The sequence below is a fragment of the Aquarana catesbeiana genome, linkage group LG07 (assembly GCF_042186555.1).
Source record: "Aquarana catesbeiana isolate 2022-GZ linkage group LG07, ASM4218655v1, whole genome shotgun sequence".
NCBI classification, from domain to species: Eukaryota; Metazoa; Chordata; class Amphibia; order Anura; family Ranidae; genus Aquarana; species Aquarana catesbeiana.
In genome coordinates, this window is record NC_133330.1 from 276,446,171 (window position 1) to 276,461,033 (window position 14,863).

General features: G+C 41.9%; 1 protein-coding gene across 6 annotated transcripts in view; it reads right to left on the reverse strand.

The window, feature by feature from the left end:
* RALGPS2 (Ral GEF with PH domain and SH3 binding motif 2) overlaps positions 1-14,863 on the reverse strand; it is a 397,229-nt gene that overhangs the window by 226,571 nt on the left and 155,795 nt on the right. For all 6 annotated transcript variants that reach the window (XR_012235342.1, XM_073593380.1, XM_073593379.1 and 3 more), the window contains 2 exons: positions 9,289-9,372; positions 585-674 (listed from right to left, as the gene is read on the reverse strand). Coding sequence is in view for 5 of the 6 variants with exons in the window: in XM_073593380.1 (XP_073449481.1) it covers positions 585-674; positions 9,289-9,372 (174 nt within the window). In the remaining variant the exon portion in view is untranslated. The remainder of the gene's footprint in view (positions 1-584; positions 675-9,288; positions 9,373-14,863) is intronic.

Sequence of the window (14,863 nt, forward strand, 5' to 3'; positions counted from 1 at the left end):
AAGAGTCTAAAGCCACTTTAAGCTGGAGCAGTCTGTCAGCACCAGCATTCAGCATCAGTTTTCAAAACCCTAAAATTGAGTGGTGTGAGATTCTATGCCACAGAGAATGAGGATATCGGACTAGCACATGAGCATAACCGAAGAGAGGAACTGATTGAAATTGGCCAGAGGCGAGCGAGGCAGTGAAGATGATTTCTCCTGATCACAGATGCTGGGTGAATCTTCCTTTTTGCTCCAGAGGTTGAAGGTAAAGGGGATTTCGATTTTTCAGTTTAGAGTGCACTTATCCTTTAATGGAGTCAGAAGGTTCTTTTTAAATAGGCTCATCTCCAACTTTGGGATTTGCATTCTGTCGTGGATACACATTGCAAAGCCCTTTCACAAATGCCTCCTGTTTTACAGTGCCCCAGAGTTCCTGGACTCACAGTGTGCCTGGAAGTATTTAATGGAGCTCCACAGAGTTGCCAAATGAAGTGTGGGGAATAAATATTTATCTGTGGGTGTGATCCTTCTGTACTGAGGTATGTGCCGCCTGTACGTTACATTAAACATTGTGGTATAAAAGCACAGTTGACAAGTCTCACCTTGGCAGTTTTAATGTAATGGCTCAAGACTTCAGCACGAATCTTTAGTGTTTGCGCATGAAGAATCTCTCTCACTACCCAAAAACTCACCTGTGAAAAAATAAAGAAAAAACAAATCAAAGTGGGCAGAACAACTGTAGGGAGCTGTTATAGGCATAATCTCGCGTTCAATAAACCCTTTGAGAGGAAGGCTTTGCTTTAGATTCACTTTGGTCTAGCAGGGAAGCAGATGGCGGCAGGTCAGACTAGCAGCTGAAAATCCCTTTCACAGTACGTTACACCTCCACGGTAGCATGACCCCCTCCACCGTCTTCACATATGTACAATGTGCAGGAACTGGGGGTAGGCAGGAAACCAAGGAGGTAAATGGCGAATGGACGGACTGTGCTAACATTAAATGGGTATTTCCTGTCTTGGTTTGAAGCTAATAATTTACGTTTGTTGAAATGGTTGGTTTCTCTCTATAAATACATAAAATTAGGTTTATTCACGCTGGCTTAAACAAGTGGCTAAAGTGCACTTAACACGTGTGTTTTTGGGCTCACGGCAATGGCTGGATTGTTTATTTTGTCTTCTGTGTTACCGCCAATGAAAGCAGTGGTGGAACTATAGGCACATTTTGGTCTTCAGCAGCCAAATAGCCATCAAGAACACTTTGCAAAATATTAATATTTATCATGTATTAAGCCAGGAATAAAATAAACATACAATTACATTTTAAAATTATACACAAAAAGAACAAATGTATTTTAGGTTTTCATTGCATGGAGAGATTTCTACATCTGGTACATTTTTAAAGCTAATAAAGGCTGGGCTTTTTCCTAGTACCCCTTGTTAAAGCACCAGTTAAAGTCCAACTCCAGCCAAATTTTTTTTTTTTTTTTTTTTTGATAGAGGGGAGAAATGGTAAAGTCCTTGTCAGGTTTCTTTGACCCTTTGGGGAGATTTATCCACCTTTCCGGTTAGGGAGTTCAGTTGAAATCCTTTTTAGCAGAGCAGAAAGGGGTTAAAAGATCTGATAAGGTTTTCATCATTGTCCATGATTTTTTTCCTGTGCAGGCATCACACACACAGGAAGCAAGGAAAAAATCTCAATGGGGTCACAGACAGAAATGGAAACCTTAAAAAAAAAAAAAAAAAAAAAAAAAAAATGTAACCCTTCCCCCACCACGTTACAAAAAAAATCTTAGCTAGAGTTAGGCTTCAAGATGTTTAAACCATTGTGTACAGATGTAGCTGAGGGGGGAACATTTTCTTCTAGGGCAGTGATCTCCCAACTGCGGTCCTTCACTTTCCTTTATCTGGCCCTCAGGGGTTCCTCCCACTGATATGAGGCACTCCAAACTTGTTAGTTGCAGGTCCCCGGGACTGTCCGCTGTGATTACACACTGATCAGCTGCTGCAACCCGCTGAACCAGCCACCTTTGGCCAGCTTAAGTAAATTGCTTGATATTAAATCATCAACCAAGATCCCTACTTCATCCCTTTATACACTTAGTGTTATTTTATTCAAAAGGAAATTTGTAACAAGCAGTAACCAGCGGAAGGGAGAGGAAAATGTACAGTATATGCCTTAGGCACTGCCAGGATGTAAAAACCTGTCTCTCCACCTTCATCAGTTTAATAAATTGCCCATTTATTGCTGCAGGCAGAGCAGACACAATGTCGGCAGGCTAATGGGCTCCAAAATAGTCCACACCTTGCTCCAGCATCCACTAATAGTGAAGCTATGCACTATGGCAAATTTGAGCTACCATTTTAAAGCTTTAGGCTGGGTTAACACCTATGCGAATTGGATGCGGGTTTCTACGTATCCAATTTGTATAGCAGGGGATTATGACCGGCTCTCTATGAAGCCGGTTCACACATCTCTGCAGCGGCTCCGGTGCGAATTGCACAGGAGTCCTGGGCGTCTTTTGGTCCGTTTCAGGTCAAAATTCAGCCAAAAATTCGGGCTGAATGGGGACGCACCGGACTCCTGCTCTGAGCTGGAGCGTGCAGGGGGATAATTACATTATTCCTACCTCTGACGCAGATGCCTTTACTTTATGAAGGAGCATTTATACAGCTTTATCATAAAACTATTCCTGTGCTGTGTACGTCATGGCTGGTTACGGAAACGATCTGGAATCTTTCAGCCAAAATTTTCCAATCACCTCTATTCATCAGCTTCTATATAGAGTGGATATTCCGATCTCCCTCTTACCCCAAAAACATAAGGAAAGTTTAAGTTAAATAACTGGTGTTGTTTTTGGAAGCAAAACTTTCAAACAGGAATGGTAATTTCCTGAGTGAAAAAAAAAAAAATCTGGCCGCTGCAGAAGCCTTCCGACTCGCCTCATCTGTGTGCAGCAAAAAAAAAATGTGAGAGAGAACCCAGCTCGAGGCCCCCAATGACTGATGAAGTTATGGTACGGAGCCTTCTCTCATCTGACAATTACAAATGTAAACTTGTACCTTGTCAGGACTTGACACCTTTACTAAGTGCCAGAGCATATGTGATGAGAGATTGAGCGCTATACATTCATTCATGTGCAAAAAGTACGTACAACCCATGGAAAAATAGTTGACTTTTCTTATATAAACAGCCAAATATAAGATCTTCATTCACACAATGCCTACATATAAAGTTGATATATCTGAACAAATGACACATAAAATTGACACGCTATAATCACTCTCATAATTTAACTAAAAAAAGATAGATCTGCAATGTGGGGGAAAAAAAGTACACACATTTACCACTATTTCAAATCCATTAAATTAGAACTAGATATTCCAAATTAGGCACCAATATTTAGAACTTCCACTTCCGGGACATTTTACTTAAGGACCAAGCCTCTGAGATTTGTTGTTTACAAGTTAAAGTTTTATGCTAGAAAATTACTTAGAACCCCCAAACATATATATTTTTTTCTAACACCCTAGAGAATAAAATGGCGGTTGTTGCAATACTTTGTCACACCGTATTTGCGCTGCGGTCTTACAAGCACATTTTTTTTGGAAAAAATGCACTTTCTTGAATTAAAAAATAAGACAACAGTAAAGTTAGCCCACTTTCTTCTTTATAATGTGAAAGATGTCATGCAGAGTAAATTGGATACCCAACATGTCACGCTTCAAAATTGCGCCCGCTCGTGGAATGACGACAAATTTTTACCCTTAAAAACCTCTATATAGGCGACGTTTAAAAAATTCTACAGGTTGCATGTTTTGAGTTACAGAGGAGGTCTAGGGCTAGAATTATTACTCTCGCTCTACTGATCGCGGTGATACCACACATGTGTGGTTTGAACACAGTTTTCATATGTGAGCGCTACTCATATGCGTTCGCTTCTGCGCGCAAGCTCGGCGGGACGGAGTGTGTTTAAAACTTTTTTCCCTTATTTTACCTTTTATTTTTATACTGTTCTTAAAAAAAAAATAATAATAATAAAAATAGGATTTTTAAAACAGCTTACCTGTAAAATCCTTTTCTTGGAGTACATCATAGGACACAGAGCCTCAAGTAATTACTTAGTGGGTTATGGGCCTACCTTCAGGTGTTGACACTGGTATAACCAATACAGGAAGTTGACTCCCCTATATAACCCCTCCTCCTTCCAGGAGTCCTCAGTTTTTGTAGCCAAGCAATATAAGCAATATACCCTCACCCCATAAAACAGAGTGGCGGGAGCTCTGTGTCCTATGACGTACTCCTAGAAAAGGATTTCAGGTAAGCCGTTTTAAAAATCCTATTTTCTTTAACGTACATCATAGGACATAGAGCCTCAAGTAATTACTTAGTGGGATGTCCCATAGCAATGCTACTTGAGGGGAGGAGACACAACCCTTAGGGCACCCCCAGACCTTGAGGAATTATACACCTGCCTGCAGCACACTGCGCCCGGAGGGGATATCCTTATTCCATCTTACATTTACTTGATAAAATTTTGTAAATGTATGTACTGACGACCAAGTCATGGCCTTGCAGATCTGAGACATGGAGGCCTGGTGACGCAATGCCCAAGAACTTGAAAAGTGGGAAGCTTTGCCTTTAAATTATAACTTGCCAAATCCACTTAGCGACAGTGGATTTCGACGCTACCTGTCCTGTTTTAGGACCCTCTGGCAGAATAAATAAGACATCAGTTTTACGAATCTGAGCAGTTTTCTTTAAATAGGTCTTCACTGCTTTCACCACATCAAGACAATGTAGTGACTTTTCTTCCTTGGAACATGGTTTTGGAAAAACGATGGCAGGACAATATCTTCATTCAGATGAAAGCCTGAAACTTTTGGCAAAAAGCCTGGACGAGGGCGTAACACACTGTCCTCATGAATAATCAAATATGGCTCTTTACAGGAAAGAGCAGCCAATTCTGAAACCCTCCGTGCTGAGGATATAACAACCAAAAATATCAACTTCCTAGTCAGAAGGACTAAGGGAACATGCTGTAATGGTTCAAATGGCGGTTTTTGTAACACTGACAAAACTAAATTCAAGTCCCAAGGGCTTAAGGGTGATTTAACTGGCGGATTAATCCGCATCACTCCTTGCATGAAACCCCGGACTAAAGAATGCGTAGCAAGTGGTCTTTGAAAAAAAATTGATAAGGCTGAGACTTGGCCCTTAATAGTACTTAGGGCCAACTTCATCTCTACGCTCAATAGTAAGAATTCTGCCTTAAACATATCTCCGAGGGTGCCAACCCTTGGATTCACACCAGGAAACATAAGCTTTCCAGACTCTAATATATAAGCTCTAGAAGCTGGCTTCCTAGCATTAAAGTAGAAATAACTGCCCTGGAAAGCCCACATTTTTTCAGAATGTGGGTCTCAATAGCCAGGCCATTAAATTTAGCGTTAGTAAAGTAGGATGGAATATCGGCCCCTGTGATAGCAGGTCTGGACTTAGTGGGAGGAGCCATGGACCCTCCACTGCCATCTTTACGATCTCTGCATACCATGACCTTCTGGGCCATGCTGGTGCTACCAGTATTACTGACTTTCTTTACAGCCTGATCCTGCAAAGAAGTCAAGGTAGCAACTGAATCGGGGGAAATGCATAGATCAGTGAAAACTGATCCCATGGGGTCACCAACACATCTGTTCCGTATGCGAGTGGGTCCCTTGTCCTGGACACAAAATTGACTAGCTCCGTAATGTTCCCACTAAAGTGCTGCCTGTAACAGGCTGGCGAATCTGCTCACTCAGCAAAGCTAAGTATCTGGGGCAAGTTATACATAAAAAACTGGAATTTGGCCACAGTGTCTCCTGGAGGAGGGAGGGGAATATACCAGCAGATATAGAGTTTTTACTAGCATTAGATTTTCAATAAGCAGAACTAGTGGCTTGTGGATATAACATCCCATGCCTGTACTTGAATTTGCTGCCAGAGTACTTTAACCTGTAAAAAGCTGCTTTGTAACTGCTGTATCCCCTTGATTCCTCTAGAAGAGGTCTTGTTCCCGGAGAACCCCCCTCTGGCTGCTGGGACCACACATGGCTTGATAGCCAGACACAGAGCTCGTTCTTGAATTGAGGTCCAGGTACCATCCTATGGCCTCAGTGGCGAGGATGGATCTGGTTGGAGGTTATTTAAATCTAGCATGGGTCCCTCCCTGGAGCTCCTCAGAGCACATCTTCACTCGTGACCAACACCTTAGACACTGGCAAAAAAACTGAGGACTCCTGGAAGGAGGAGGGGTTATATAGGGGAGTCAACTTCCTGTATTGGTTATACCAGTGTCAACACCTGAAGGTAGGCCCATAACCAAGTAATTACTTTTATTCTTTTAACAAGGAATGTAAACATCCCTTGTAATAAATAAAAAATAAAAAAAAATTAAAAAAAGCATGACAGGACCTCTTAAATATGAGATCTGGGGTCAAAAAGATCTCATATGTACACTAAAATGCAATAAAAAAAATGGCCCTTTAAGAGATATGAGCGGAAGTGACGTTTTGACGTCACTTCCGCCCTGCAATCATATGGAGATGGGTGGGGGCCATCTTCCCCCCTCACTCGTCCCCTTGTCAACCCAGGAGAAGGATCTGATTGTCTCCGGTAAGCGGCGGAGGGCACCTGAACGCGGCGGAGGGGAGTGTCCCTCTCCCGCTGCAAGTGATCTTGCGGAGAATCAACCACAGAGACCACATTTATCTGAAAGCAGACCACCCACTGAAGAAGAGGATACCGGGGTTATGGCAGCTAGCTGCTGCCATATCGATATTCCTCTTCAAAGTACCAAAGTAAAACTGCGGCGGGCGGTCCATAAGTGGTTAAAAAGGAAGTTAGAGCAAGACTACAGTTTGCTAGTGAATACATAAACACCAAGCCTTCCAGAATAATGTGCTGTGGACTGACAAATCAAAGACAAGAGTTGCTTGGCCATATAAACTGACATGTTGGATGCACACCGAAGAGAACAGCATTTCAGGAGAAGAATCTCACACCAACTGAAGCATGGTGGTGGAAATGTTATGAATTGGGGTTGCTTTGTTCATGGCAAAACACCACAGAGGAAGCTGCTGCCCTCCAAAAAATAAAAAACAAAGAAATATTGTTGTGCTCCCAAAGTTTGCCAAAGAACACCTTTGCAAACCGCAACGCTACTGGTAAAATATTTTGTGGACTGATGAAACAGTTGAATTGTTCAGGAAGAATACTCAGCACTATGTACAGTGCCTTGAAAAAGTATTCATACCCCTTAAAATGTTCTACATTTTGTCATGTTACAACCAAAAACCTAAATGTATTTAACTGGTATTTTGCGCGATGGACCAACACAAAGTGGCACATAATTGTGAAGTGGAAGGAAAACGATGAATGTTTTTCAAAATAGTTTACAAATAAATTTCTGAAAACTGTGGCGTGCATTTGTATTCAGACCCCTTTACTCTGATACCCCTAACTAAAATCTAGTGGAACAAATTGCATCAGAAGTCACCTAATTAGTAAAGAGTCCACCTGTGTGTAATTCAATCTCAGTATAAATACAGCTGTTCTGTGGAGGCCCTCAGAGGTTTGTTAGAGAACCTTAGTAAACAAACAGCATCATGAAGGCCAAGGAACACACCAGACAGGTCAGGGATAAATGTTGTGGAGAAGTTTAAAGCAGGGTTAGGTTGTAAAAAAAATATTTCAAGCTTTGAACATCTCACGGAGCACTGTTCAATCCATCATCCGAAAATGGAAAGAGTATGGCACAACTGCAAACCTACCAAAACATGACCATCCACCTAAACTGACAGGCTGGGCAAGGAGAGCATTAATCAGAGAAGGTGCCCATGGTAACTCTGGAGGAGCTGCAGAGATCCACAGCTCAGGTGGGAGAATCTGTCCACAGGACAACTATTAGTCATGCACTCCACAAATCTGGCATTTATGAAAGAGCATAAAGAAGAAAGCCATTGTTGAAAGAAAGCCATAAGTCCCATTTGCAGTCTGAGAGAAGCCATGTAGGGGACACAGCAAACATGTGGAAGAAGGTGCTCTGATCACAGGAGACCAAATTGAACTTTTTGGCCTAAAGGTAAAACACTTTGTGTGGTGGAAAACTAAAACTGCACACCACCCTGAACACACCATCCCCACCGTGAAACATGGTGGTGGCACCAGCATTCTGTGGGGATGCTTTTCTTCAGCAGGGACAGGGAAGCTGGTCATAGTTAATGGGAAGATGGATGGAGCCAAATACAGGGCAACCTTTAAAGAAAATCCTGTTAGAGTCTGCAAGAGACTTGAGACTGGTGTGGAGGTTCACTTTCCAGCAGGACAACGACCCTAAACATACAGCCAGAGCTACGAAGGAATGGTTTAGAGCAAAGTATATTCATGTGTTAGAATGGCCCAGTCAAAGTCCAGACCTAAATCCAATTGAGAATCTGTGGTAAGGCTTGAAAATTGCTGTTCATAGACAGTCTCCATCCAGTCTGACAGAGCTTGACAGAGCTTGTTGGTCTATCACATAAAATCCCAATAAAATGCATTTTTGAATGTAACATGACAAAATGTGGAAAATTTCAAGGGGTATGAATACTTTTTCAAGGGCACTGTATGGTACAAAATAGGGCACAGATTACCAACATCAAAACATCATCCCAATGGTGAAGTATGGTGGAGGGCTTGCTTCGCTGCCTCAGGGCCCAGACCACTTGCCATTGGGGAAAATTCCGAAGTTTACCAAAATATCCTAAAGGATAAGGTCATGGTGGCTATCCACCAGCCTAAACTTAGAAGTTGAGTGGTGCAGCAGGACAATAACCCTAAGGCAGGCCATACACTGTGCGAATTTCTTTCCATTAACTTCCTGTCCTGGAGACACAACCGAAAATGAGAGGAAATCTCTCTAAAGGGAATAGAATGCTCCTCCTAATAGGCTGTTTTAGGAACAAGTATCCCAATATGGGGCTATTCCCGTTTTTGCTTGAACGATAACGCTAAAATTTTGTATTTTACACTACTTCCGGGTTCAGTGACAATGGTCGACAGGAGAAAGAGGGATGAATCTTCTTAGCTTAGACACAGAAATAAAAAAACTGAAAGAGGGTCTAACCCTTCCACACCATCTAAAATGAATGGTTTACACATTAAGGGCAGGATCATTTTTATTTGAACACACTATTACTTACAGTCAGCAAAGCTGTACGTACACAAGCAATTAAAGCAGCCTGCAAATAAATGACATCAACAGAAACCAATTTTTTAAAGAAGACTCACTTGGTTAAATCGTCTAGTGAAGGCCACGGCATTTGGTGCAGAACTGTACTTTTCCTTTTTGTTCCATCCACAGCTTGATAATTCCTAAACACCATCAAAAAAATAAAAAAACTCAAATTGTCAATGACAGATCTATGGGGATATTTTACACCAAAAAAATCAAGACCTTACGTGGGTCACAGATATATATAAGCAGGCAGCTAGATGCAAGAGGCATTTTTATTGTCCATACACCTGACACCAAACAAGGACTGAGTCACTATACCATACCAAAAAATAAATAAATAATACCCATCACTTGAGCCAACTACTACTTGATATTTGGAACACCAATCAGATGTAAAAAACAAATCTTAAAAGTAGTCTACCAATGTTCACCTATGAAGCCCCGTGCCAGTCTCCGCAATGTGTGCGATCCTGCTATGCATTACAACTTTACATGCAGCAGCTCAGAGAGCCGCAAGAGGGTCACAGAGCTACCGTCAATCATCACTATGGGGGTAGGAGGAACATGCTTGTTTCCTCCTTGCGCTGGCTGTGTGTGGTTCTCTGAACAGCTGCATATAAAGTTGCAGTACAAAGTAGGAGAACTGTTGTGAAGACTCACAGAGGACCCCATAAAGCAGGCCAAAGATGCCTTTTCTTTCCTGCAACCACGTATTTGAAACTGACTGTTGATGGGGGAACCCCTCCCAAGGAGCTATTGTGTTCTCCTGATGGGGGCATAAGGAGCCATCCCTGCAGATCCCTGCTCCCTGCTGGGAGAGCACAGTGATTATTGCTAGTGGCTATATCTGCTGACAATGAATGCTTGTAAAAATCTGACGTGCTGGTTGTACCCAAGTCGACTGATGGATCAATTTGGTCACAATCCGTCTGCCCATAGATGGCTCGAATCTCAGCCAGTCCATGCTGAACCCATCGAGGTTCAAACCATTTATGGCTAGCTTAAGTCCCCGTGGCACAGAGAGAACTGGAATAAAGCAGTGTGGCCAAGGGACAATTTATTAACAATAAATACATCAATGCATTCAGGTTGTTTTATTTTTATCTGATTTAGGAAAACTTTACTTTATTACCACTCTAAGGCGCAAAACCAATTAAATATAATATAAATATAAATAGTTGTACAAGGGTCCAAGGACTATTGCAGAGAGGAAAGTGGGAAGATGTCCAAAGTGCTAAATAAGACAGATCTCAAATAAGTATTCCACCTTTAAGAGAAACCTCTTACTATTTGAGAAAAAAAAACAAAAACAAAAAAAAGACAGATTAAACCCCCTAAAGGTGCAGTCTAGCAATAAACAATATAGGTATAGGTGGACTGCAGTGGCATGACACACCTGCTGGACTGATTTATCTCCTCAGGGCACTGGTTATGTAATCTCTCAGCCAGTGTTTGCAATGGCCATGGAAGGCCTGGAAACACAAACACCCCCAGAGACACAAGAAAACATTTGGATGGTTTAGCACTCTAGTCATCTACCGATTACTGAAGTATCAGTTTTGAATAAACTGACCCTTTAAATTTCTTTTACAGCAGCCAATGACTTATTTGCAAACAAGGGGAGAATGGAAACGCTGATCCAGAGGAGATGACGGATGATTTATGAACGGTGGGGGAAATGAAGTATAGATTACTGTGTAGAGAAAAATTCATCTCAGCTGCACAAGCCAGCCAATTTTTTTTCCGACCTAAATTTGAAAAATAAACATCACTGCTGCTCAAATCCTTCACACTGGGAAATAGCTCAAGGTAACCAACTCGCAACATGCTGCTTAACTCATTCCATGACTAGATGGAAGCAAAGCTGGATACTCTAAAATGCAGCAGTCTACCATTGTTTAAAACAGGGGGTAGGAAACCCTGAAGAGGCGGAGATCTGCCTGAACCAGCACAGTAGAAGTCGTCCAAGATCACCAGGTAGAGAAGACATTATTTTAAAAGGAGATAAACTGGGAAGGTCTCAATAAGACAAAAAGAATGTGTGTTCAAGGGTCAGTAATAATGCAGAATTCAGGGGTCCGTACAAACACCGAGTTCAGTAGTATGAACGCAGCGTTCAAAGGTCAGTAGTATGAATTACACAATGCAGGGGTCAGGATTAACACAGGATGTAGTGGTCAGGAGTAATGCAAAGTGCAGAGGTCAGAATTGTGTAACACACAGTGAAGGGTGCAAGAATCAGCACTAAGGTAGAGTTCGGTAGTAACAGTGCACGGGGTCAGTAATAAGTAATGCAGAATTCAGGGGTCAGTAATAGCGCAAGGGTCAGTATCAAAGCACAAATGTACCCCTCTTTCCCTTGCTGTAGTTTACACAAGAGACCTTTAATGTAGCAGGGCCTGGCAGATTGAGAAAAGACATCCCATGTCTCCCCTCAGCTGTGTCATATGACACAAAGGTTAAACCCTGTCAGGTTTTTATTGCGGTGTGTTGTCCTCAAGGAGCAGATTTACCCCTCTGTTGATTCTGGTGGCCACTGTTACCAAGGTAAGGGGAATTCCAAAATCATAAAAATGTCACCAAAACAAAGAAGCAAGAGGGTTAGTCGTGCAATACAGACACTTGCTGTAGCCACAAATTACAAGAGGGGATTTCCACTTTTGGAGAGATTTCCTTTTACAGCAGAAAAATCGGCCCAACAGGACATACAAGTAAAAAAAAAAAACCTGACTGTTTTTAACCCTGCATTACTTACTACTGACCCCTGCACTCTGTTACTATTTTGACACAGCAACAGTCAGGGCAAAGAAAGAAATCCATACTGAAAGTCCTGAAATGGGAAATGGAGACAAATGAGTGAGGTTGCCATTTGTGTTTGGGAACGCACCAAGACCCCTTTCACACTGAGGCAGTTTTCAGCGTGCTCTCACACTGGGGCGGTGCGCTTGTGGGACGTTAGAAAAAGTCCTACAAGCAGCATCTTTGGGGCTGTTTGGGAGCGCTGTATACAGAACCTCCTTGCCCATTGCAATGAATGAGCAGCACTTCAGGAGCGCCTGAAAAGCGCCACAACACGGGTGTTTTTTAACTCCTTCTTCGGCTGCTAGCGGGGGGTTAAAAGCTGCCGAAAAGCGCTGCCTAAACAACAGTAAAGTGCAGCTAAAACAAGCGACACTTTACCGCTAAGGCACGGGCGGCCCCAGTGTGAAAGGGGTTTAACCCCTTCCCGCCGACCGTACGCAGATATGCGTACTCGGCTTTCCGGGGTTATACCGGGATGATGCCTGCAGCTGCAGGCATCATCCCGGTACCGTTGTTTACAGCGGGCGATCGGCTACCTGTGTATAACAACCGATGCGGCGAAAAGCCGCTCGGTTGTTATACCGGAGGAGCGGGAGGGGACATCCCCCCCTCCCGCCGCCTCCCGCCGCTGTTACCAGGCCTCCCGTGCGATCGGGAGGCGCGGTGTCCATTCGGCTGCCTTCAGCGGGCTGGAACGAAGCTGTGAGCGGCTTCGTTCCAGCCTTCTCGATGTAAACGCGGAAGCGACGTCATGACGTCACTTCCCGTTTACTCGGCTGCCAATGGCGCCGAATTTAAAAAAGTACACAGTATTCAGAATCGCCGTTTTCGGCGATCTGAATACTTTGAAGTGTAAAGGAGGGATGGGGGGTCTTTTAGACCCCCCATCCCTCCATAAAGAGTACCTGTCACCACCTATTACTGTCACAAGGGATGTTTACATTCCTTGTGACAGCAAGTAAAAAAAAAAAAAAAAAAACATTTTTTAAACACAATTTATAAATTAAAAAAATAAATAAAATAAATTAAAAAAAATTTTTTTTAAAGTGCCCCTGTCCCCGCGAGCTCGCGCAGCGAAGAAAACGCATACGGAAGTTGCGCCCGCATATGTAAACGGTGTTCAAACCACACATGTGAGGTATCGCCGCGATCGTCAGAGCGAAAGCAATAATTCTAGCCCTAGACCTCCTCTGTAGCTCAAACCTGGTACCCGTAAAAATTTTTAAAGCGTCGCCTATGGAAATTCATAGGTACCGTAGTTTGTCGCCATTCCACGAGTGCGTGCAATTATAAAGGGTGACATGTTTGGTATCTATTTACTCGGCGTAACATCTTTCACATTATACAAAAAAATTGGGGTAACTTTACTGTTTGGATTTTTTAAAATTCATGAAAGTGTCACTTTTCCAAAAATTTGCGTTTAAAACACCGCTGCACAAATACCGTGTGATAAAAAATATTGCATCAATCGCCATTTTATTCTCTACTAAAAATATATATATAATGTTTGGGAACTCTAAGTAATTTTCTAGCAAAAAATACAGATTTTAACTTGTAAACACCAAATTTCAAAAATAGGCTTAGTCATGAAAGGGTTAAATTTGTTCTGAAAATTTCAGGTTAAATTTAAAAAAAAAAAAAGATAGAAATCATCATCAATGAATGTTTCAATGCACTGCATCTGATTCACTTAAGGCTGCACAGCATGCGTACCTACATGCCAAAATGCACTAAAAGCTGTGCAGCATGCATATTTATATAGCTCTTACATATGATCACCTATTTGTACACACTTATACACCAATCAGTCATACCATAATGACCACCGGCAGGTAAAAATACGATTTTTATAACAGCTTACCTGTAAAATCCTTTTCACAGGACACAGAGCCATAGTAATTACTATGTGGTTTATAGTCCACCTTTAGGTGCTGGACACTGGCACACCCTAAAAAAGAAGTTGCCTCCCAATATAACCCCTCCCATACTGGGAGCGTTTCAGTTTTGTAGCAAAGCAATACACGTGTATACTAGAAAGAGGGGCGGGACCTCTGTGCCCTGTGATGTACTCCAAGAAAAGGATTTTAAAAGGTAAGCTGTCATAAAAATCCTATTTTCTTTAATCGTACATCACGGGACACAGAGCCATAGTAATTACTAGAGGTCGACCGATATATCGGCCGGCCGATATATTGGCCGGCCGATATATCGGCCGATATTTGGCTTTTTTTACTTAATCGGCATCGGCTGATTGTGCTGATAAAAAAAGCCGATTATAACTTCAGCGGGACTTGCAAATGACTTCTGTAATAGAAGTCAATTGCAAGTTGTCTGAAGGTTTCTTCTCTCCTCCTCTGGGCAGCCTGCCAAGTCTGATACGAAGATACATTTGTATCTCTTCGGGTTCTTTTATCAATAGACTGAACTCCTGTGTAGAATTTCTCAGTTTAACCATTTAAAGACTAAATCTTTTTTGACATTTGTTGCTTACAAGTAAAAATTCTGTATTTTCTGCTAGAAAATCACTTGGAACCCCCAAACATTATATATATTTTTTTTAGCAGAGACCCTAGGGAATAAAATAGCGGTTGTTGCAATATTTTATGTCACACGGTATTTGCGCAGTGGTCTTTCAAACGCAATTTTTTAAAATAAAATACACTAATTAAAAAAAAAAAAAAATAAGCAGTAAAGTTAGCCCATTTTTTTTCGTCCAAAAGTTTTGGTTACCTGTTTTTGTGTATTTAATATTTAAGATATAGTTATTTTTTTTTTAATCTAAATTATACATACAAGTGAACTGATTGGAGGTTTGTTTTGTTCAAT